This window comes from Labeo rohita, chromosome 9, assembly GCF_022985175.1.
Source record: "Labeo rohita strain BAU-BD-2019 chromosome 9, IGBB_LRoh.1.0, whole genome shotgun sequence".
Classification (NCBI taxonomy): Eukaryota; Metazoa; Chordata; class Actinopteri; order Cypriniformes; family Cyprinidae; genus Labeo; species Labeo rohita.
The window spans coordinates 4,208,161-4,232,669 of NC_066877.1; the positions used below are offsets into that span (position 1 = coordinate 4,208,161).

General features: G+C 37.3%; 1 protein-coding gene across 1 annotated transcript in view; it reads right to left on the reverse strand.

Moving 5' to 3' along the window:
- Positions 1–571: 571 nt before the first annotated feature.
- LOC127171015 (FERM, ARHGEF and pleckstrin domain-containing protein 1) overlaps positions 572–24,509 on the reverse strand; it is a 45,226-nt gene continuing 21,288 nt past the window's right edge. The window contains exons 12-26 of the mRNA XM_051119414.1: positions 24,382–24,454; positions 22,577–22,754; positions 15,130–15,260; positions 13,296–13,385; positions 11,659–11,792; positions 9,590–9,671; positions 9,273–9,510; positions 7,658–7,857; positions 7,144–7,233; positions 6,969–7,051; positions 6,755–6,864; positions 3,357–3,532; positions 3,161–3,268; positions 2,883–3,034; positions 572–2,103 (exon numbers count right to left, since the gene is read on the reverse strand). Of these exons, the coding sequence (XP_050975371.1) occupies positions 2,028–2,103; positions 2,883–3,034; positions 3,161–3,268; positions 3,357–3,532; positions 6,755–6,864; positions 6,969–7,051; positions 7,144–7,233; positions 7,658–7,857; positions 9,273–9,510; positions 9,590–9,671; positions 11,659–11,792; positions 13,296–13,385; positions 15,130–15,260; positions 22,577–22,754; positions 24,382–24,454 (1,921 nt within the window). The 3' untranslated portion in view covers positions 572–2,027. The remainder of the gene's footprint in view (positions 2,104–2,882; positions 3,035–3,160; positions 3,269–3,356; positions 3,533–6,754; positions 6,865–6,968; positions 7,052–7,143; positions 7,234–7,657; positions 7,858–9,272; positions 9,511–9,589; positions 9,672–11,658; positions 11,793–13,295; positions 13,386–15,129; positions 15,261–22,576; positions 22,755–24,381; positions 24,455–24,509) is intronic.

Here is a 24,509-nt window from a genome sequence, read left to right on the forward strand (position 1 = left end):
CCAATGTCAGTAGACCAGGAAGAAGGAGCGGTTCATTCATAAATCTTCATTCACAGTGAGATAACTGTGGAACCGGAAGACAGAAGACAACGAACGCAGCGCTAAAGAGGGGCGGGGCCAATGAATCGGAAGTCTCGCCCATAGGCCTGGTGGGTACATTACATTCGTTTATTCATTCAAATCATTATCTGAACTTCAAAATCCCTCTCTGCTACTCTGACCAAGAAATGATTCCCTTTCACTTCCATGATGAGCAAACAGAATCACCCATACATACTAACATATCATATATTATTTGTATTGTATTGCATATACGTGTAAATAGGTCTGTATAAAATAATAATAAAAAAATGTTTTATTCTGATTTTAAATGCTTTTACTGATAATAACACACCGCCCTCTGCTGACCAGTGTGATTGAGGGTGAATAACACCAGCAAAAAGACTACAGAAAAGTCAACCAGTTTTTGTAATGAGGTTTTATTGCTTTCATTTCCAATAAACTCTCACTCTCTCTCTCTCTTTCCATTCATTTTAGCAGTGTTTGGGCCATATGAAACTAAAATATCACGTTTGTATGCACATATTAAAGCTTTATTTTTTTGTGGACTAAACTAACATGTTGTAATATAGGTGGGGTGTATACAGTGCCTAAGGTGAATGTTTCTTAGTTTGGTGAAAATAATATTTCTAAAATGACAGTGAGGTGTGTCAGTCTTCATACAACCTTGAATATCAAAATATCCTTTCTTCATTATCAAACGCTACATAGTGAGTGAAATAAATGTTGTGTAAAATACCTTTTGTGTGTTATGCACTTTATGGCACTTTAACTCTATAAATATAAGTCAGAATTTACATGTTGAAGAAATGCACTCATGTATTTTATAACTTGTCTCTAAATCCCAAACTTGCAATGCCTTTACATTATTCAATCCAAAATGGAAACAAACACAAATACCCAACATGGTTTTGGCACATTGGCTTCTGGAACCCAACATGGTTTCATCTGATAGAAACAAAGTCTAAAACATAGAAACATAGAAATCTGTACTATAAAAACCATGGCACTGAAATGGATCGGCCTCCTTTTAGAGGCAACAAGTGACACTTACGGCTTACACGTACATTTAAATATCGTTTACAAAATGATATTCTGTAAAAGCCCAGTTTAAAAAATGCAGGAAATGCTTTTTCATGAAGTTTTTTTTTATACTAGAGGACAAAACGCAAACATTCAAAAGCACCTGTGAGTTTATGGGGAATGCCATGAGTTTAAAGGGGAATTCCACCTTTCTTTATCTCTGAGCCTTTATTATCACTTTCCCTTTCAGTTTCTCAAGATTGTGACATATTTATGTCAACACACGCTATAAATAGGCCTAATAATAAACCTCAGTTAACCTTATCTCCTATTTTACACCCAACATTAGCACATTCTGTGAACATACAGTAGCACCGTGGAATATTTGAGGCCGTTTAATGCAGTTTTTATGAAAATCTCACTAACGATTTGTAAACACCTTTTATCCAAAATGCAAAAACCAGCTGTTTTTGTGAAAATTTCCCAGTAGCACCTGTCCTTAAGGGCAAAATGGTGATCATGGTACTTCTCCAGGTGTGTGAAATGTTCTATTGTTTTAATCTCTGATTTTCACATTTATAATAAAACTTTAATGTCACTAACGTAGTTTAAGCACCTTACATGTTCTTTCTGTTTCTTACGTACAAATAATTTAGAAAAATAGGCTGGTATTTGAACAGAAGAGAGTCTATTAAAAGGCTCAGAAGTAAAATGGTATTATTCCCCTTTAATGTCATACTATGTAACACTGTTACTAAAAAAAAGTCAGTCACAAAAAAAGTGACGTCGTCATAAAAGCGCGCACACACACACACACTGATGGTTGCTCCCTATATGCCTGCATGGGTCTGTTGGTTTGTGTTATTTTTTAGTCCAGGTCAGATGGCAGTTTCTGAGGGGTTCAGACTGGTTTGGTCTGTTTCACATGGCAGGTTTTATGTGGTTCAGTCCGGTTCTGTCCGGTTCAGATAGCGGGTTCTGCTGGCAGAGACTGTTGCACTTCTGATCACGGTCATCCATCTGCACAGACATGAAAATCTTACTATACAACAACACTTGATAACATTAAGCGTCACATTTAACCTGCAAATTGAAAATCATGGTTTTGGTTTAAACATATTTTTTTATATATTGTCTAAAAGCAAATAACGCTCTCAAAATAAACGAAAATAAAATACAGTGTCTAAAACAGTGGTTCTCAAAGTGTGGTGGTACTCCCTCTAGTGCTACGCAGAGGAATCACTAAATTAAATATAAATTAATGTTAAAACACAATACATTTAATCTTTATTTGAGTAAAGTAATTTTTTACATTTAAGTACAGCACAGTACACAACATATTTCAAATGAATCATTATTTGAGTTTTTTATTTATCTATTTGTAAGCACTGTGCAGTGTTAATGTTCAAATTGTGTATGTACAATGTTGAAGTGGCTGGCAACAATAAATATGCTTATTAGGAATAAAACTGCCCCATTTTTGAACAGCGCAAAGCTGTAGCTAAATAGTTAGGCCTACAACACTACTGTATTTTAATATTGGTCATTATTGTGGTACTTGGAAAGCCAAATATTTTCTGGGGTGGTACTTGGTATAAAAAGTTTGAGAACCACTGGTCTAAAAGCAAAAAACACTCAATAAAAATAAAATAACATTTATTTATTCAAAAATTAATACATTTAGCTGCAACAAACTATAGTATTTTGTTGTTGTTGTTGGTTCAAAGTATCTTTTTTCAGTGTAGGTTACTTGGTTTACTACTGCATATCTCTCGAGAGAATAATGAATTTTACTGTACCTTTCGAAGAAGTATTCACTGTCTGTTCTGAAGTAGTAGATATGTGATTTGAAATGCAGTTTGAAGACGTGATCTTTATGGATGTTTTCTGACTCTCCAGCATGTGTTACTGAGTAACCCAACAACGGCAGACTGGCCAGTGGATACTCATCCTCACAGAGAGAACAGTCAACAGAGAAATAAGTGTGAGTCCAGACATTTCACAGACATCTAACACATTCACAGAGTAAACACATCGTGTGAGAGGATATGACAGTGTGTGTCTGTCACCGTTTTACCTCATGTGTTTTATAGAAGAACAGGGTGAAATTGGTGAAAACCACCCAGAGTTTCTGCCAGCCGTTACTGTTTTTGAACTTTCTGAGCAGGTTTCCTGAGAGCTTGTTCTGTCAGACACAGTGAAGATGATTGACCAAACTGTATTACAACATTTTCATACTCAAACATAGAGATGATCAGATGTAGGACTGCTACCTCTATGGCGATACTGAAGTCCAGCATGGAAACACTGGTGTTGCGATGCCAGCACACGTGTGCTGTAGTGTTACCACGGTGAAAAGTGTTTGCTGAACTGTTGCCGTTTCGTGGCAAAGATGTTCGAGACCCACAAAGATCGTCCTCTGACTCCACTTCAGACACCCCTGAGGATTCTAGGAAAAAGCAATAACTGAAACATAATTGCGCTAAAACATGCTACTGTATGCTCCCTAAACTCACATTACTGAAACATTTGACAACATATTCTGACTCCTTTAGACGTCTCTGATTAAACAACTGATCTAATAAAGCAATAAGCCCAGTGAAGCCATGGTTTACAGTGAATTTACAATAGCTAAGGGGTGTTAGGCACGATGCGAAGCAAAGCTAACCCCCCTTAGCTAATATATATTCACTGTAAACCATGGCTTCACAGGGCTTATTGCTTTCATAAAATGGTTATTCCATATACGTAGTAAGGTTCCACAAAATAAAACAGAGCAAATAAAGTGTAATGATACAAATAAAAACAGTATTCTTCCACCAAACAATGTAGCTCCTCAGAAACAGTTGGGGTTGCAACAAAGCAACACATAGAAGTAAACAAAGGTGTATGTTTGTAGAGTAATTTACAACAGCTTCGAACACGGCTCAATCAATCAGAATCAAGGACTGGAAATATCTGTTTTATAATATAGAATAACCCGTGACCTTAATTGTATTAAACGTGCACTTGTTATTTTTTAAAATCCTAAAACTATATTAAAGGGGTCATCGGATGCCCATTTTCCACAAGTTGATATGATTCTTTAGGGTCTTAATGAAAAGTCTATAATATACTTTGGTTAAAAATTCTCAGTGGTTTTGTAAAACAACACCCTTTTTACCTTGTCAAAATCAGCTCTGCAAAAATCATCTCATTCTAAGGGGTTGTTCCTTTAAATGCAAATGAGCTCTGCTCACCACGCCCCTCTCTCTTCTCTCTGTGGAATGACGGTCTTGTTTACATTAGCCGCATTTAGCCGCGTTTAGCTGCTAAACTTCCTAACTACCACGTTATAAGGAAAGGTGATCGCAAAGATTCACAAAAAACGCTTATACTCACTTCTGCTGTAAGTGAAGCTGGATCATGAATGATTTGCGCGAACATAGACGGATATATGTAGATTGGGAGGTGCATTCCCTTCACAAACAAACATAATTCACTGCGTCTTCAGCGGTTCAGATGTCGGGAGTAAATGACGACCACTATGTTCATTATTACATCCAGCAACACAACACCTCAATCACTCAATCGGAGATATTCTTGTCTAACTTACATCCCTGCTCTGCCATCAAAACATGGAAAGTTACTGGACTGTGACAGCTGGTCTGAGGTAAGACGCTCATGTCAATCAACTATCGTGGGAGTGTCCTCTGTGGGTGTGACGCCACAACGACAGGCATCTGAGAACGGCTCGATTTGAAAAAGGGGATATTATTTTTACAGATTAATTAAAAACCATTGCATGGATTTTTATCATTATAGGGTAGATTTGTACATACACTGCCAACACACATTAATGTTCAATCAACATGAAAAAGTGAACTTAGCATCCGATGACCCCTTTAATAAAGACCCTGCACTTGCAGATGATGTAGTTTAATGTACATTTTAAATAATGTTTTAATAATCTTTAGTATTTTATGTATTCTTTTGTAGTTTAAATACATTTATTTTAACATGTTAAATAACATATTCAAGCACATGTAAAGTTTAATTATAATTACAAATGGTGTTATTCCATATTACATTTAAAGTTAATATATTTTAAATGTACTAAATTTATATTTCATCATTATTACAAATGTGAAATTGCAAATATATTTAATTAATTAACATACAAGTTTTAAATGAAATGACATTGAAGTATATTTTATTTTATTTTAAATTCTTGTCAGTTAATAGAAGTAATTATGAAAATACACAAAAAGACGTACTTAAGTCCTACTTAAGTGCGTTATAAAAGCGCTGTAAAATTCAGCTAATTGCATTCGTTATAAATTAAAATTAATACACTTTCATAAGTGTCATTAAATCATTAAAACACTGCAAATACGTTCTTTTAAGTAATTTTTTGCTACAATAAGTACTCTTTTTAGAAGTATGCTAAAATGTACTTCTAAAATGTGGCAATACAGTATATATCATTAAAAATATACATTCATAAAACAGCAACTCATTTTACTTTTATAATGTGGCTTACTCCAAAGTGAAATAGGAAATTTAATAAGCAATATAAAGCAGGGCAGGACACAGTTTTACTGGATTGGATCATGACATGTTGCCAAAAAGGAAAGTCAGTTCAGAGGTGGAGCAAAACATTATATTTTGATACAACCAGGAAGATGTATTAAAGTATTACCCCACTTCCAGAATAAACATTTCCCAATAATTTACTCACCCCTATGTGATCCAAGGTGTTCATGTTTTTCGTTCTTCAGCTGAAAAGAAATGAAGGGTTTTGAGGAAACATTTCAGGATTTTTCTCCATATTGTGGACTTCAATGGGGATCAACAGGTTGAAGGTCCAAACTGCAATTTCAGTGCAGCTTCAAAGGGCTCTACATGATCCCAGCTGAGGATTAAGGGTCTTATCTAGCAAAACAATCGGTAATTTTCTAAAAAAAAAAAAAAAAAAAAAAAAAAAAATTATATACCTTTTAACCACAAATACTCATCTTCCACTAGCCTGACCTCACGCATTACGTAAACACATTGGAAAGGTCCTGCATAATGTAGGCGGAAGTACCAACCCAGTGTTTACAAAGCAAATGTGTAAAGACTAAATAAAAAAAAGGTAAAACAATGATGTTGGACGACTTTGAAGTTGCAGGGGAAAATGAGATGTTTTTCGCCTTACCCTACCTTTTTGAACTGAAGTACACATGAAGAACTAACCGCACATAACCTTTCCAACATGACTATGTAATGCATGAAGATGCATCACAGAGCTAGTGCAAGATGAGCATTTGTGGTTAAAAAGTATATAAACTTTATTTTTTAAGAAAATAACCGGTCGTTTAGCTAGATAAAACCCTTATTTCTCAGCTAGAGCCCTTTGAAGCTGCATTGAAACTGCAATTTGGACCTTCAACCCATTGATCCCCATTAAAGTCCTCTATATGGAGAAAAATCCTGGAATGTTTTCCTCAAAAACGTTTATTTCTTTGTGACTGGAGAAAGAAAGACATGAACATCTTGGATCACATGGGGGTGAGTAAATTATCAGGATTTTTTTATTCTGGAAGTGAACTAATTCTTTAAGAAAGCAAATAGAGTCCATTTTAATTCTGTGGTATTCATATTTTGCAACAAATGTACACAAGGTGTGATCTGATCATGTGTCACTTACTGGCATCCTTGCTAGCAGTCAGCAGGTCAGCGTTCAGTCCATTAGACTCTTCAGCCATGTCAACCGCCATCTTTAAATCCTCCATCCATTTCTCCATTTCTGACTCTGACCTACAAGAGACAAGAGACCTCAATGTTTTTTAATCCATCCATCATATATGGACCTCTAACACTTTGATGACGAACAGATATTGCGAATGATTGTTCAACATTACCATGCAGCGACCACCAGTGACTGCTGCTGTACCATCAGTGTGAATGAGTGCGGGACGCCCCACTCGTCCTCACTCTCCCGGATCTGAACACACACATACACACACACAGATTTCTCATGGGTGGATTCTCATGCAAATCAATAACATCTGCACAAAGGTTGATGAGTTTTCTTACTGTCATGCCGCGCAGCGGAAGCTGTTTGTGCACCGTGAACTGATTGGTTGATGTTATCCCTCGAGTGCTGTACAACAGAACGTCATTAAACTGGCTCCACATAAAAAGAGAAAGAAGGGTTCATCAGAAATCAGTTCATTTCATGTGCAAAAATATGAATGTTTAGTATTAGGCCTTGGGTTAGTTAAACTGTATAGTCATTAGAATGATCAGAAGCACCAACATTCTTTAAAAGAAGATATTTTGAAGAATGTTGGAAACCAAACTGCTGCTAGTAGCCACTGACTTCCACAGTATGGAAAAACAAATACTATGAAAATCAGTGAGTACCAGCAACTGTTTGGTTTCCAAGATTCTTTAAAATATCCTCTTTTGTGCTCAGCAGAAGAAAGAAAGTCATATAGGTCTGGAACAACATGAGGGCAGAATTTTAATTTTGGGGTGATCTATTGCTTTAAGAACAATAGGTCCCTTTATCATATAAAACATAGATGTGTGTCTACTGAAATCTAACCAGGAAGAACATGCGCTGCTGAAGGCCTTTCCCAGAGAGTTTGCTGAGGCAGCCCAGTCTGATGAGCTGACGTCCAGTCACGACCAGATGCTCAACACCAATCAAATCCTTCTGAAGCTCCAGGAGTTTCTGATAGTTCTCAATCTCTTCCAGACCAGGATGAAGCACAGCTTCCAACTCACACACATCGTCCAATGCAGCTGCAACACACAAATATACATTACTGTTTAAAAGTTTTCAGTAAGATTTTTTTTGTATTAACAGTTACATTAGATGCCTTGAATAGCTCAAAATGACAGTGAAGGCCCATAATGTTACACAATATTTCTATTTCAAAAGAATGAAGTTCATTTTCAGTTCTTCTATTTATCACAGAATCCTTAGAAAGAAATTAAAGAAATTAAATTAAATAATTAAAGAAATTAATAATTTTGTTCAGAAAGGATTTGTTAGATTTGACAGTAATGACATTTATAACAAAAATGTTCAGCTTCAAATAAATGCTGCTGTTTTCAGCTTTCCATTCATTTATTAATTATGGTTTCCACAAAAAAAAAAAAAAAATAATAATAATAATAATTAAGTAGCAACTGTTTTCAGTAATCAAAAATGTTTTTTTTTTTTTTTTTTTGAGCAGCAAATCAGCATATTAGAATGATTTCTGAAGGATCGTGTGACACTAAAGACTGAAGTAATGATTCAGCTTTGATCAGAGAAATAAATTACATTTTAATATATATTCACATAGAAAACAACTTTTTTAAATTGCAATCATATTTTACAAAATATCACATAAATGCAGCATTGGTGAGCACAAGAGACACTTTTAAAAAAACATTACAATACAATATAATATAATATAATAATATATATGGAGACTAGCGTTAGTTATACTTTTTACTCAAGTGTATTTTTATATTCATATTTATTTTTATGCCTTTCTTTCATTTTGGTCAGTTTTTTATAGACACTTTATATAGATAAATTATTGACATAGACCATGTTTTTGTGTTATTTCTTTAACTGAATTTTCTTTATTTATTTTATTGTATTTATTTATTTTTAATCTGGCCTCAATAGCTAGAAAGACATACAAAAAAGTTTTAAAGGAGAAGTTGACTTTCAAAACAAAGATTTACAGATAATGTACTCACCTCCTTGTCATCCAAGATGCTCATGTCTTTCTTTCTTCAGTCGTAAAGAAATTATGTTTTTTGAAGAAAACATTTCTGCATTTTTCTCCATATAATGTACTGATATGGTGCCCTGATTTTGAACTTCCAAAATGCAGTTTAAATGTGACTTTAAATGTGACATTATATGTGAATCTTTGTTTAGGAAGTGGACTTCTCCTAAACTTTTGCAGCACCTTTGTATCTAAATGGGGACTTTTCATTTACTTTATGGATCTTCTGTTCCTCTAAATTAGCACTGAAATGCAACTTTTGACTGTTTTGAAATAAATACTTTCCTGAGGCATTTTTCTACTGAGGACAACTTGAAAAAGCCAGTTGTTTTCAGATCTAGCTGTCTTCAGGGAACATTTCTCTCCAAAATTTCAGCTACATCAAAAACATCCTCACAGTCACTCTTTCAAGCACACACTCTCTCTCACCTCTGCAGTCGCTGTAGTCGCTCTGTGTCGGCTGGTAGTGTTTGCAGAGTCTGTCTAGTATCTGTCTGTAGTGCAGCAAGCGATGTAGAGGACTGAGCAGAAAGACGTTAAGAGGAACGTAACACACCTTCTGCAGCTCAAACTCACGGCACACGTGCTCCAGTCTGTGGGATGCGACACACGCTCTTTCCAGCGCAAACACACACTCTGAGATCATTTGCAGCTGAGCTGAGAGACCCTGAAGAATGACAAACACAGTATTGTCAATAACATAACCGATAACAAACCATCTACCACACACACACACACAGAATCACCTTCAGCTCCTGTACGGTCTTCAGCAGCAGGTCTCCAACACAATGGATTTCTCCTTTAACCTGCATATTGCATCGGCCTTCCCTAAAACACATTACAAACACATTCAATATATTGTTTTGAGTTACTCAGATGAAAGAAAGTCAGGTTTGGAATGACATGATAGTGAGTAAATGAAGACAGAATTATTATTCTGGGGTGAACCAAGCCTTAAACTTCTAGTGCACACTTTAATCATTCGTTACTGAGCAGTGATCTGGTTTGACCAGCAGGTGGCGCCCATAATAGACTCCAGACTAATGATGTTTCCTGAGGCTGCACTTGTATTTGCATAATTACATTTTTCACTAAAGCAGTGTTTCTCAGATCTGGTCCTCAAAGTCCTCTGTTTTGCGGAGTTTAGCTCTAAACATGATCAAACTCATCTGTCTGCAACCGTCACTCATAAGGAAATTGATTACTAGCTTGTTGAGGTCTGTTTGATTAGAATTGGAGTTAAACTCTACAGTTCAGTTGACAGGAATCTTCTGGAGTGAAAAGGACACCATAGCAAAAGTAATTTTTGTTAACACCATAGTTTACAGTGTTCTTGATACACACAAATGCTGTAGTAATACAGTAAATTATGCATAATTACAATCAGCTAACCCTAAACCAAACCCTAATTCCAAGTAAATGTTGTTAATTAATATCACTCAGTACTTCACTAAATAATTACACTGTAATAAAGACATTATAATATAAAGTGTAACCAAATTTTGTCTTCCCATTTGTTCCAACAGAACAAACTAAAATCATAAAACATTTCCATTACTTGAAACATAACAAATGTTAACAGACATAAAATAAAATATGAAAAATCTTAAACTTGTTTTATTTCAACAAGCTGCCAAGCAACATTTTACAATTTTTTAATTTAAGCACTAAAATAACTAAAATTAAAGAAACTAAAAGTAATAAATACAATTCATAAATACTATATAGGCATGGAAATTACATAAAACATACAACAAAAACTAAAACTTTTAAATTAAAATGAAAACTAAAAATATATAAATTAAATTAATTCAAAATATTAAAATCTAAAGTAGCGTATCAAGAATACAAAAATAGCTCTAATCGGAAGATAAAAACTTTTTTTTTTATAATTTAATGATATAAATAGTGTTATACCATAAATTAAACAAATAAATACTATAAATATTTTAGAAAAATAGATTTATGGCATTATTTGTTGCAAAAATGTGTCATCAGACTGTAAAAATGGTTGATACCATAGATCTAGATTAATTCATTTCTGTTAGCTTCATTTATACATTTTTAAATCTATTCTTCCTTCCTCTACGCTTTTCTTCAGCTGACAAATTTGAAAGTGAATTGTCACAAACTGTTGCGTGAAGAAAAAAAAAAAATAGCAATTTTAGGAAAATAAATAAATAAATAAATAAAAAATTAAGCACAGATAGACTTTGAAAAAAGTATACCATCCAAGAACCTTTACCTTACTATTTTCACCATATTATAATCTGGGACTCTAATTCTTCTCTAATTTCACTATTTAGAACAAATATTATGATGTTGCCATGTTGTCTTTTATATTTGGACCTTGAGTCTGTAATAAAAGTTAGATTGATTATGCAGATTGAGGTGCAGGATAAGATTTAGCCTTCATATTCATGATACTTGACTATAAATGATGTCATTTAACCTGAAAAAACACACTCATGTGAACGTGTGAACGCTAATACATAATCTTCAGTCTCGCAGACACATTATACTGAGAGTTGTCAATGCCACTGCTGAAGGGTGGAGATCATAGTGACCTAAAGCTAGAAACCATCAATCAAACTCAGCTTACTGTCGAGACTGTAGGCTGAAACCTGATCGATGTGTGTGTGTGTACTGGTATTCATTATATTATGACAACCAAACGTCTCCACAAGTATAGTAAAACCAGTCAATTTTGACCTTGTGGAGAATTTTTTTGGTCCTAATGAGGAAAACAGCTTAGAAATGATACAGAATGAGTGTTTTGAAAATCTAAAAATGCAGTGTGGTGACTGTTTCTCACCACAGGGATAGTCGCTCCTCGAGCTCCTGGAGGAAGTGTGTGTGGTGGGAATGTAGTGGCTCATAGGTGGAACTCAACAGGGTCTTCAGAGTGTCAGGAACGCAATCCTCTTCATCCAACACTCCCTGAAATGACTAACACACACACACACACACACACACACACACAAATCAAACACAGTACAATACCTGTTCCTGCTTATATGAAAGTTAATCATGTGGTTCCTATGTGCATTGTGTAGCTATTCTTACTAGGAAAGTTCAAATGTGTAGTTTGAGTGCAGATCATGATATAATATGAGTAGGGTACAACAGGGCTGAAGGCACACCCTAAGAAAAAAAGTGCTTTTCACTGTGCCCAAAGTGTATGATTGCAGAAAAATATATATATTTGTATTAAACATTTATGCAGCAACAGATTTTGTGTGAAAATAAATCATACAAGTCGTTCATTTTGTTAAAAATCATACAAATGTATGAGGTGGGAAGGGTAACAGGTGTGGGCTAAAAGGCACACAGTATTGATACAAATACTCGAGCTAAAATAACATTATTTCTAAATGTCTAAGTTAATACTTGTTCAAAACAATCACTTTAGCAAATTTTGTACTATTTTCTGCTTATTTTGATAAATAAAAGAATTAATTTTTGTTCAATATATTAAAATATGTTAACAAAAAACATATATTTTAAAATACAGAAACAAAATTGTTTTAAAATGTAAAGATTCTGAAAACATTGAAAGAGATTCCATAATAATTTAATATAGATGTACAGTAGTAACAACAAATTATATTTTATTATATGATATGATTAAATGATTTCATTCTAAACATGGTGATTATCTCTGAGATGGACACCCAACATAATATATGATATTTACCATCTGAATCTAACAATGTCATGTCAACAAATGGAAAAATCAGCCTTCTATTTTTTATCATGTTAATTATTGTGCTTTTTTTAGCCCCAACAGCAGGGCGCTTTTTACCCCAAATAACATACTTTTAAATATTCTTTCGTTATTTAAAAGTGCTGCTTTAATTATCTTAAATAAAATCATTAAGAAGACCATTTTCTCAAGATATATTCAAAAATGTTAGCGATTCTCATTTGCTACTTAAATCTACAAAAGTTTTTAAAACACCAAATATTAGATCAAGCAAGCGCAGAATCAACTTTGTGCTGCTGTCCGCGATCGTGTCAAAGATCAGGCAAATTTGCACGAACACGAACTGAAAAGCAGATGTTTTGGAAAGTGCCACACCATGTTTTTCTGTCATGTAGTGGTTTAGAGGAAAATAATATCAAAGGCACCTTCTACTCTGTTGTATCCTATATACTACATAAAGCTGATAAAGTTAGCAGAACCCCTGTGCTGATATGCTGCTGCGTTAAACTGTGGTAAACTACTACAAAAGCCACACTGCCCTCCGGTCTGTAAACCCCATTTCTGTACTCTCTCTCACACACATACACATCTCTAAAACCTGATCCACAGTCTCTGATGACTGCACTGTGTTTTGTAGGTTGAAACAGGAAACATGAGATCTATAGCTGAATAGAAACCCGCCCACTGTGGCTGGACATGAAAACGTGTATGCATGTGGAGATCTGATGAAGAGTCTGTCCATTTACCACTGTGATCAGCTCCAGGTCCTTCAGGTACGTCCTCTCAGTGCTCAGCAGCTCTTTAGCTATGCAGTATGCATTATCAGTGGGACAGTTCTGCACAAACACACACAAATACAATTTGCAGTGCCTATAGAAAATCATTATACCCTGTGAAAGCCTTTACCATTTGTCATATTATACCCTGGAAAATAAAATAAATGAAGTCTAACTTTTTTGAGCTGCATGTACACATTATAACCCTCATCATTAAAGTAAAAATATCATTTAAAAAATTCTGAAGGGCTATTAAAAAAAAAAAAAAAAAAGTGATCAGCCCCTTAGAGTATACCATTATAACCTTGCTCAGGTGCAAGCAATCAACTTGCAGACCGAACACCAGGCTAATTGCCCTATCTGACATCAATAATAGTGGTGTTGATTACTTCAGAATAAAACAAGTGATTTCTTGAAGACTCCACTGTTAGCAATGCATGATACGGCAAAGAATTCACCATGGTTGGGAAAGTGCTTTCAGAAGACTTTAAAGTTCCGGAAAGGCACAAGTTTGAGAAGGCCAAAAAAACATTTCAAAGACTTCAGCTAACCCTCGGAGTACTGTTCAGAGTATCATTAAAAAGTGGAAAGCATATGGCACCACCAGCACACAGCCTAGATCAGGCCGTCTGTCTAAAGTGAATGACAGAGCCAGGAGGACACTGATAAGAGAAGCTATCAGGAGGCCAAGGACTTACAAGGCTTTATGGCTGGGTCTGGTCAGTCTGTGACAACTATCTCCCAAACTTTACACAAAGCAGGCCTGTATGTCAGGGTGGCATGAAAGAAGCCTTTCTCATTTGCACTATGCAAAAACACATTTGGAAGAGTCTGATGCCTTCTGGAAAAAGGTGCTATGGTCTGATGAGGCCAAAATGTACCTTTTTGGACTCCAAGCGCTATGTTTGGGCAAAAGCAAACACAGCATACCACCCAAAACACACAGCGATTAGTCAGGATTGAAGGAAAAAATGGATGCTGCTAAGTACATCCAAATTCTTGAGGAAAACCTGTGTCCCTCGGCTAGACAGCTGAAGATGGGCAGGTCATTCACCTTCGAACACGACAATGACCCTAAACATACTGCCAAAACAACAACAAAATGGCTTAAGGATAAGAAGGTGAATGTCCTGGAGTGGCCAAGTTAGAGCCCTGACTTAAATCCAATCGAAAATCTGTGGATGGATTTGAAGAGAGCAGTCCATTGCCGTTCACCACAGAATTTGACTGAACTTGAGCAATTCTTCAAGGATAAATGGGCAAATATTCCCCAATCAAGGTGTGCAAAGCTAGCACAGACATATCCAAAAAGACTGATGGCTGAAATTAAAGCAAAAGCTGGCTCTACAAAATATTAAATCAAGGGACTGATGACTTTTCCAACCTTGTTATTCTAGCTTTTTTGTGTTTTTATTCATTTGCAGAACTGCTGTGTTTTTTCTTTCATTGGTTTGATGTTGTAAGACCAAAATTGTAAATAAAGCTGGAAAAGTTATTTGGAATGAGGTTTGATTTCAGGCTGTATGACAAATAAAGTAACTACAGTATTTCAAAGGGGTATGATGATTTTCTATAGTCACTGTAACACTTCATGAAAACTCACATTACAGCTTCCCATTGTTACAGCTTACTGACTTTTAATCTAAACCTTTATTCACTGGAGTATAAATTATGACTAGCCCCAGTCTCCCCTATGTTCATACCCCATATACCATGAATACCATGTAAATATCATAATAACACTTCTTGACGCTTTTGAAAACTATGCAATACTATAGCAAACCCATTCATCCACAGATCTCACCTTCCTCCTGTTGTCCTCTTCATCATCAGCACGTATGGCACCAGTGTCATTCAGCATGGGAGAGATGAGAGGGGACGGCGTTGCGCCTCTACAGTCATCAGCGTGACCGTTAACTAAAGCACACGTCACCTCTGAGAACAAGAGACAGGCACAGATGAAGATCATTAGCACAGATCTGAGGCAGATTCCTATTATATTTATCATTATGATATATGATGTGTGAGTTTACTTATTTTAGCATGCAAATATGCATCAATAATAAAAAAAAGTTACGATGGTACTGCTGTGTTTTTTAATATTAACTATGGGAGAATCATGTTATTTTTTGCAGTACCATGGAATACCATGTGAATACCATAATATTTATCAAAGTTGCTGTACAGTGGTATTGTGAATGACAGCTCTTGACTTCATAATGCAAAATATGAATGTCTATGTTCATTGTTCCTCTAGACTAGTGCGCTTCCCACAGATCTTTACTCCTACAGGAGGTTTTTCTCAGTACTTGCCCAAATCTGCGTTGTGTGTTTCCTTTGAGTAGTGCAGTCATGATAAATAAAGCAGGTTTGAATGCAGCCCGACACAGACACCAACACAAACCATTGTGAGGGTTATCATAATGACATATACACTACCAGTCAATGCTGTGAACACGTTTCTCATGATCTTACACTTAAATTAAAAGTCTGAATTAAAAGTTTGGGCCTTGTGTAAAAAAGAAGTACACTTATTACTTACTGATTATGGAATAACATATTTAAGTGTGAACTGTGATTAAATGAAAATGTATTATAGTTTAAATTTATATTAGATGAGTTTTTTGACACACTTAAGTAAGACGTAAGCACATCTTTATATGTAATTTCATAATTACTTCTATTGTCTTTGAAATATGGTTAAAGTGAGAACACTAACACGCATTTATGGTCAACTAAAATAATGTTTAATTATACTTCTATTGAAACTTGTATGTCTTGTAATTAAATATATTTTGCAATTAGTACATTTAAAATCCATTAACTTTAAACGTTAAATGGACAATACAGTAATACTATAATCAAGTACTTTAACATGTGCTTTAACATATTAGTCAACACATCAAAATAAGTGTACTTAATTAAAGCACAACAAAAGATTATTAAAACGATTCAAAATGTAAACTTTAAAGTATTACTTTACTAAAGTAAAACTTTTTATTTAATTTAACATTCTGTAATTTTTAAAAGTGTACTTAAAGGAGAAGTCCACTTCTAGAACAAAAATGTATAGACAATTTACTCACCCCCTTGTCATCCAAGATGTTCATGTCTTTTTTTTTCAGTCGATAAAAAAATTATGTTTCTTGAGGAAAACATTTCAGGAATTATCTCCATATAGTGGACTTCAATGGTGCCCCCAAATTTGAACTTCCAAAATGCAGCTTCAAAGGGCTCTAAACGATCCCAGCTGAGGAATAAGGGTCTTATCCAGACAAAACGATCAGTCATTTTAGTTTTGCTAAATAAGACCCTTATTCCTCGTCTGGGATCATTTAGAGCCCTTTGAAGCTGCATTTAAACTGCAGTTTGGACATTCAAACTTAGGGGCACCATTGAAGTCCACTATATGGAGAAAAATCCTGAAATGTTTTCCTCAAAAAACATCATTTCAACTGAAGAAAGAAAGACATGAACATCTTGAAAGACAGGGGGTGAAAACTTGTTCTGAAAGTGAACTAATCCTTTAAGCACGTTTATTTTTCACAAGCAAAGAAAGTAAAGGAAAAGCATCAATAAGTCACCGCATGTGAACTTCTTCAATACAGTTTAAAGTTAGTTTGTAGTTGGATGAGAAGCTCAAATATATATGTTGTTAAGATTTGTTTCACGTTTTGACCAATGTTATTTAATACTTCTGGCAACTTGAAACTGTGGAAAACTGTAATAATAAGCAAAGTGTCCAAACTTTTAACTGGTAGCGTAGTTACAACACAAACGTCTCCATGTAAGCCATACAGCACATACAAACAATATAAACAATTCACACCACACCATACATAGATATAACATAAACTAATGCATGTATACTGCACTTTATATACATACATGTGTTGACAGATAGCAAGACATGCACAGGACAGCCATAATAGACAGCCAGGAGGAGGGGTGGGGCATGTGGGTAGGAGTGAAAAGGAATGGGGGGTGGGGTTATGAAAAATATGAGTATTGTAAGTTTTAAAAAACAATTCCTGAGTCTTCAAAGGCCAACTGTAACTTTATTGACACTAGTGCACAAAATACATTGTTAGAAAGTCTATGTGGTTCATAAAGAGCAGCAGAACCAAAAAGTCATTAAGAAGGAACAGGCAGGGAAACATCAGAACAGAGGTTAAGCTTGAACAGTGCTGAATGAGACAGAGGAAGAGAGGGAACGACTATGTTCAGAATAGCAACTACCATGCTACTGTACTCGCCGTCTGTATAGTTTGATTATATGCATGTACTGTGTGTGATACTATATCTTACAATTTCCAATGTGACAAAAGACTGTAAATGTAGGCCACTTAAATATGCACTGTGTTAAGGGTAAGTTTCAACAATATAGCGTACTACTATTTGGAACGTTTCTTGCATAGTTCATTCTTTAAATACTTCATGTTTCATATATTATTATTTTTTTAAAGGTGCATGAAGTATGCAGTGTGTAGTGTGCAGCAAACAGTATGCTAGTAGTCCATTCTGAACATAGCCAAGGTGTGAGAAAGATCATCAACATGTGTCATTCACACAAATGAACAGCAGGTGGCGTCATTTTTTCAGGCCATCAAGCTGATTTATAAACAATTCTGGTGTATACCATTGTGTGAACAAACAAAAGAAGATCAGTCATGTCACAGACATTCATAAGGATATTCCAGTTTTCATGTGTGAAAATTTCCCAGAATGCACTGCCTTTCAGCTTTCTTTAAAATAGAACAGAACAGCCATATGAAGGGAGAGCATGCAGCGCAGCATTTAAAAACACCATTAGTTACAAAGATTCATTCATTCCATTTTAAATGCCAGCAGAAAACATAACAAGCATTTATTGATTATAAATGACAAGGATGAAAAGCTCAAGCGGTTTCAGAAAAAAAAAAAAAACAGGGCAGAAAAGAAACAATAGTGAATATCAGCCAATAGTGCAATGACATCAAAGCTGAGTGAGAAATCTGGCAGGGATTAGAAACACATGTGCTAGATGACATTATCACATTTTTTCCTCGGAATTTTTGGAAAAAATACTACAACAGTTTTGTAATTTTTGTTAAAATATCAAAAGCCCTAAATAAAATGCCCTTTCCAATCCCTGCGGAAGGATAACAGGTAAACCCATGTGCAAGGTAAGGTTGAGGTGCTCAGGGAGGGAGAGAGAGTGAAACACAGTGAGACGCAGACACAAATGCTGTGACACTTTCTCTCTATAGACTGAACCATCATAAGCTTAAAGAAAGAGCTCACTGAAAAAATGAAAGTTCTGTCATTACCTACTCATCCTCATGTAATTCCAAACCCATACAACCCATTGAGACCAATAAACTGTACACTTTTGTTGTTTACTAAAAAAAACAGTGCAAACATTCTTTAGAATGTTTACTAATGTGTTCCATGCAGGGAAAAAAGATTTGAAATGACATGAAGGTGAGTATACAATGACATAATTTTCATTAACTGAAATCTCTTACTGACAAGAACATTCATCACAATTCTGACACAATAGGACAAACCCCCCTTATATTCAATATGCTTACGTTCAAAACTACCTATTAAAAAATCATGCAGAATTTTATAAGATACCGTTAAAAATGTTCAGTCTCCGACTCTGCTAATTCCTCATAGTAAACAGAGATATTTCCAAGGCTCAGTCAGAAGGAGAAATGAGCCACACAATGAAGACCATGATATGAAGCTCTTTTGCCAAAGCTCAGGATGAGTGATACTTAAAAAATCACACTGTTCCTTAAATGATTCTATGACGAAGCAGCTGTGAGTGCCAGCACAAATGTACAAATGGCAAACTGGCAAAGGGGATGATTGAGAATATTAATGAAGATGAAGTTCTATACCACAGGAAGCCAACTCTGCTTCTAGAGGGCTACCATCCTGCAGAATTTAGCTGCAACCCTAATCAAATATAAATAACCCAGCAAAACAAGGTGTTCTGGATTACCTAAAAGTAACAGGCAGGTGTGTGGAGCAGTGTTGGAACTGAAGTCTGCAGGAAGGTCCTGCAGGGCTGGCCACTGTCTTGCAGAGTTCAGCTCTAACCCTAATCAAACACACCTACATGTAGCTTTCTAGTGATCTTGAAGACATTGATTAGTTTGTTCATATGTGTTTGGTTAGGGTTGGAGCTAAACTTCGTAGGACAGTGGCACTCCAGGACCGAAGTTGCCCAACCCTGCTCTACACCAAGGGTAGGCAAGTTCAGTCCTGGAAAGCCGTTGTCCTGCAGAGTTTAGCTCCAGCCCTAATCAAACATACCTACCTGTAGCTTTCTAGTGATCTTGAAGACATTGATTAGCTTGTTCATGTGTGTTTTTCAGGGTTGGAGCTAAATTCAGCAGGACAGTGGCCCTCCAGGGGCACAGTTGCCCATCCCTGTTCTACACCAAGGGTAGGCATGCTGGGTCCTAGAGAGCCCCTGTCCTGCAGAGTTTAGCTCCAACCCTAATCAAACACATCTTCCTGTAGCTTTCTAGTGATCCCGAAGACACTGATTAGCTTGTTCATGTGTGTTTTTTAGGGTTGGAGCTTAACTCTGCAGGACAGTGGCCCTCCAGGACCAAAGTTGCCCATTCCTGCTCCACAACAAGCGTAGGGAAGCTTGGTCCTGGAGAGCCGCTGTCCTGCAGTGCTTATCTCCAACCCTAATCAAACACACCTGACTGTTAGCTTTCTAGTGATTCGAAGACATTGATTAGTTGGTTCACGTGTGTTTGGTTAAGGTTTGAGCTAAACTCTGCAGGACAGTGGCACTCCAGGACCGAAGTTGCCCAGCCCTGCTCTACACCAAGGGTAGGCAAGCTCGGTCCTGGAGAGGCACAGTCCTGCAGAGTTTAGGTCCAACTATAATCAAACACACCTGCCCGTAGGGTAGTGATCTTAGAGTCATTGATTACCTTGTCCATGTGTGTTTTTTAGGGTTGGAGCTAAACTCTGCAGGACACCGACCCTCCAGGGGCACAGCTGCCCATCCTTGTTCTACACCAAGGGTAGGCATGCTGGGTCCTAGAGAGCCCCTGTCTTGCAGTGTTTATCTCCAACCATAATCAAACATACCTGAACAAGTAATTAATGTCATCAGGATTGCTAAGGCTATAGGCAGGTAAGGTTTTTTCAGGGTGGGGAGCAAAACACCACAAGACAGCAGCTCTCAAGGATCGAACTTGCCTACCCCTGCTCTACATCATACTGACAGCTGCTCAGCGCAAAAGTTGCTACACATGCTTCAAAGACAAGGGTGGGAAACTCTGGCCCTTGAGATCCACTTACCTGCAAAGTTTAGATCCAACCCTAATTAAACACACTTGACTATGCTGATCAAGGTTTTCAGGATTACTAGACAGCTACAGGTAGGGTTGGGGCTAAACTTTGCAGGACAGTGGGCCTTGAGAGCCAGAGTTGCCCAGCCTTGTTCTAAAAGTACCACAATCATTTCAACTGTACAGAAGGAGTTATATTTCCTACAGTTATTAAAAAGTCTAAAAATAATGGTTTATGCAGAGTGTTCCTCATAAAGGAGAGGCATGAAGGCCCCAAAAAGTATTCTACCTCAGACTCACTCATATTACAGACTCACCCTTAACAACCTAGAGCAGGGGTAGGCAACTCCTAGAGAGCCACTGTCCTGCAGAGTTTAGCTCCAACTTGTTCAGTTGTGTTTGATTAGGGTTGGAGCTAAACTCTGCAGGACAGCAGGTCACTAGGACCGAACTTGCCTAGCCCTGACCTAGAGTGAAATGATGAGCTGACAATGCTCTTGGAGCCCCAGATTCAACTCTAAGACTAAACCTAACCCTAACCCAAATGTTTGATTGGTCAACAGGAAAGTTGCTCCAGGACCAACAAGAATATAGATCCAGAAACATGTCCTACTTGGCAAAGTCACGTTCACCTCTACTGTTATGGCTCCTTGCATTTTTCCAAACCCAGAGATCTTGATTACTCCGGGGTCTGACAACATCACTCTGAATTTCTGAAGTATTCCAGATTATTGCAGCATCAGAACTGCGAGTAATTAGCATTCTGTGCAGAACTTGGCACCACAAAAGTCTCCTCTTGCTCAATGCAGAGGGTGGATAAAATCACTTTACAGAGTTTTGCCTCAAGAAAGGGAAGAATTATCCACCTTGTCACTCAGCTAAGGCCATCTCAGGTTATAGGAAAAAAAAAAAACTTAGTGTGGCTTCGCAGTGAAGCACACTGCAATGACGTTTTCACACTAGCATTCTAGCAGCTAAACACTTGCATCCCTTCCTCATCACTGAGGTTCACACATCCTCCTTCATCATCAAGCTCGTCTAGCTGCAAGCTTCCGAACGAGTACTTGTTTCTGGGGAGGGGGGACGAACTACGGGCAGCTTGGTTTTCAAACCCTAACGACTGGCTGCAGGAGCCAGTAGACTCCGCCTCTTCAGAGTCGCTAGTGTCTGTTCCACTACTGGTGGAGCCATCAATCATCTGCACAGCCCCGAAGCGCCGGTGCGGGGAGCTTGGCTTGAGATTGGCCTTGCCAGGAGGTGTGAGCCCGTTGGCCAGCATTCGGCGCTCCAGCATGGCCATTCTCTCAGCACGGGAGAGAACGGGAGGGTGTGGCTGACTCGAGGCTCGTATGTTTCTTTCTAATTGGGACTTGTTTGCTGAACGATTCATAATCGGGGAGCAGCTACTAAATAGTCCCCCCCTTTCCTCCCGTCCTGCTTTTGAACTAAAGCTCCGCCCGGTGTGTCCATTATACTGGGCGTAGCTTAGTGAGCTGGTCCTGTGAATTGAGGAGGGGGCAGGGCTAGAGGTCAAGCTCCTGGTGCCCGTGTGGTGGTTTAAGGAGCTTTTTGCAGCCAACTCTTCCAATAGTGTGCTATGAAGCGAACTACGCACCCTGCCTCCAAAAAATGATGACTCAAAAATGTTAGCACTTTGATTTGGAGAGGAGGGGCTGGGATAGCTGTGAGCAGGGCTTTCGGCTTGGCTTACAGGGGAAAGAGGCGGAGACTCTTTCTGCCTGAACTTGCCCAAGTATCTGTCCTGCTGATGTGGTCGGGGCAAACCAAACACTGTGCCATAAGCGCTGTCGCTGTTGCCATCGCGTGTGTGCGAGTGTGACCTGCTGACCCGACCTCTGACTTCCTGTTCACTAAACTCTGCATCACTGCAGTCAATATACGGAATGGATGAGCTGCTGCCTTTAGCTGCACGGGATGCCAGACCTGCTCGATCGACGGGCTGCTGCTTAGCTGCCGGACTTCTGTTGTCCTCCTGAATGGTGTACGTTTGGTCGCTGCATCCATTGCGCTGAGTCGATGATGAGGAGTTTCCACGTGGCCTTATAACTGCAGAATCTTCTGAGCTTACTAAAAATGAGCCCTCCCAGCTCTGCTTGACAGCCTGAGGGAAGAGAAGAGAAGAATATAAGTCTTCCATCAGTACCTACCCATTCCGGGTTCAAGAGTGTTTTGGGTTCTAAATGAGTCATGGGCTATCAATCACTGAAGGTAATCCAATTGTTATTGACAATAGAAGTGTAGGGGCCAGTCTGTATGGAAGCCCGTTTCTGCCACTTGAATTAAAAAAAAAAAAAAAAAACTTATTGCGACTTATCTCACAATTCTGACTTTTTTCTCAGAATTACATGACACAAACTTGAAATTCTGAGAAATAAAGTCAGAATTGCGTGATATAAATACACAATTCTGAAAAATAAAGGTACAATTGCGTGATATGAACTCATTTTTAGTCAGAATTAAGTCAGAATTGTGAGATAAACTCGCAATTCTGTGAACATATTAGTCTTTTTTTCTCCTCAGAATTAAATTGTTGTTCTCTGAATTAAATTTATTTTTAGATCTATACATTTTGAACTACTTTCTATGTAGATCAGGGGTCACCAGACCCGGTCCTGGAGGGCCAGTGTCCCTGCAGATGTTAGCTCCAACCCTAATCAAACACACCTGAACCAGCTAATCAAGGTCTTACTAGGTATACTTGAAACTTCAAGGTAGGTGTGCTGAGGAGAGTTGAAGGTAAACTCTGCAGGACACCCCAGCCCTCCAGGAACAAGTTGTGACCCCATCAGGTGACCCCTGATGTAGATGAACATCTGGTAATGCCAGCACTTGGTTACGGGTGGAATTTGCTCTATGTGAGTAGTAGTTTGCCCTGCAGCCTCCAAAGTTTCAGGATGCAAGAACCTTCATCCAAGGAAGGCTGAATGCTAGGTTCCTCTAGGGCCGAGTCCAATGATTCAGTCACTGATGTATTTTATTTTATTTTATTATTTTTATTATTTAACATAAATGATACTAATTTGAAGGTGCATTCAGTAGTTGTTTATGTAGCATCAGTGTTGCTGTTCTTGTAGTGTGTACTTTAAGTACTAATGCCTAAATAGTGGTAGATGCTTCACTGCCATTTATTGCATGGATTAGCATGATCGTCTATGAGTTGTATGTAAATTATGCTGACATAGTGTCTACACCAGATGCCACAGTTGTTGCCTTGCACAATACTACAGCTTGAGGCTGTCTACACCTGACACGACAAAGCTGCATGATTTAGTTTTGTCATTCTGTCTACTGGCTTCAGACATTTTTTGCTTCTTCAGCTATACAGGTAATTCTCCTGTTGTCTCTGCTGGTAAATCATGATAATAGCTCTGTTCCATTGTATAACTTTTTCTCTTCACATTACCAAACTACACTACACTACTAGCGTATCTATAGACACAATGAGTGTGAGGATTTTCTTTGATGCCATACATAGTTAAAACAGTACAGTGTACAGTGTTCATTATGTTTGAGCCGTTCAGAGTCAGACTTTTCACAAAAACTCCACAAAAATGTATTTAATGTATGTATACATTTTTTCAAGTTAGCACCAAACTACTCAGTGCACCTTTGATATCATATATCATTATCCAACAAATTCTTTGGAGTAAGCTTAAATTGTGTGGAACCCAAAACAATCTTTATAAACATCTCTCTTAGTTAAAACAGTCATATGTGAAGACACTAACTTGATTTGGCACTTGGTGCTGTGCAGAACGAAGAGGTGACAGACCGCTGTTGTACTGCACTCTACTATGTTTCCTGAAAGACAGAACAACACACACACAAATAATGAACCATACAGACAAGTTTCCAC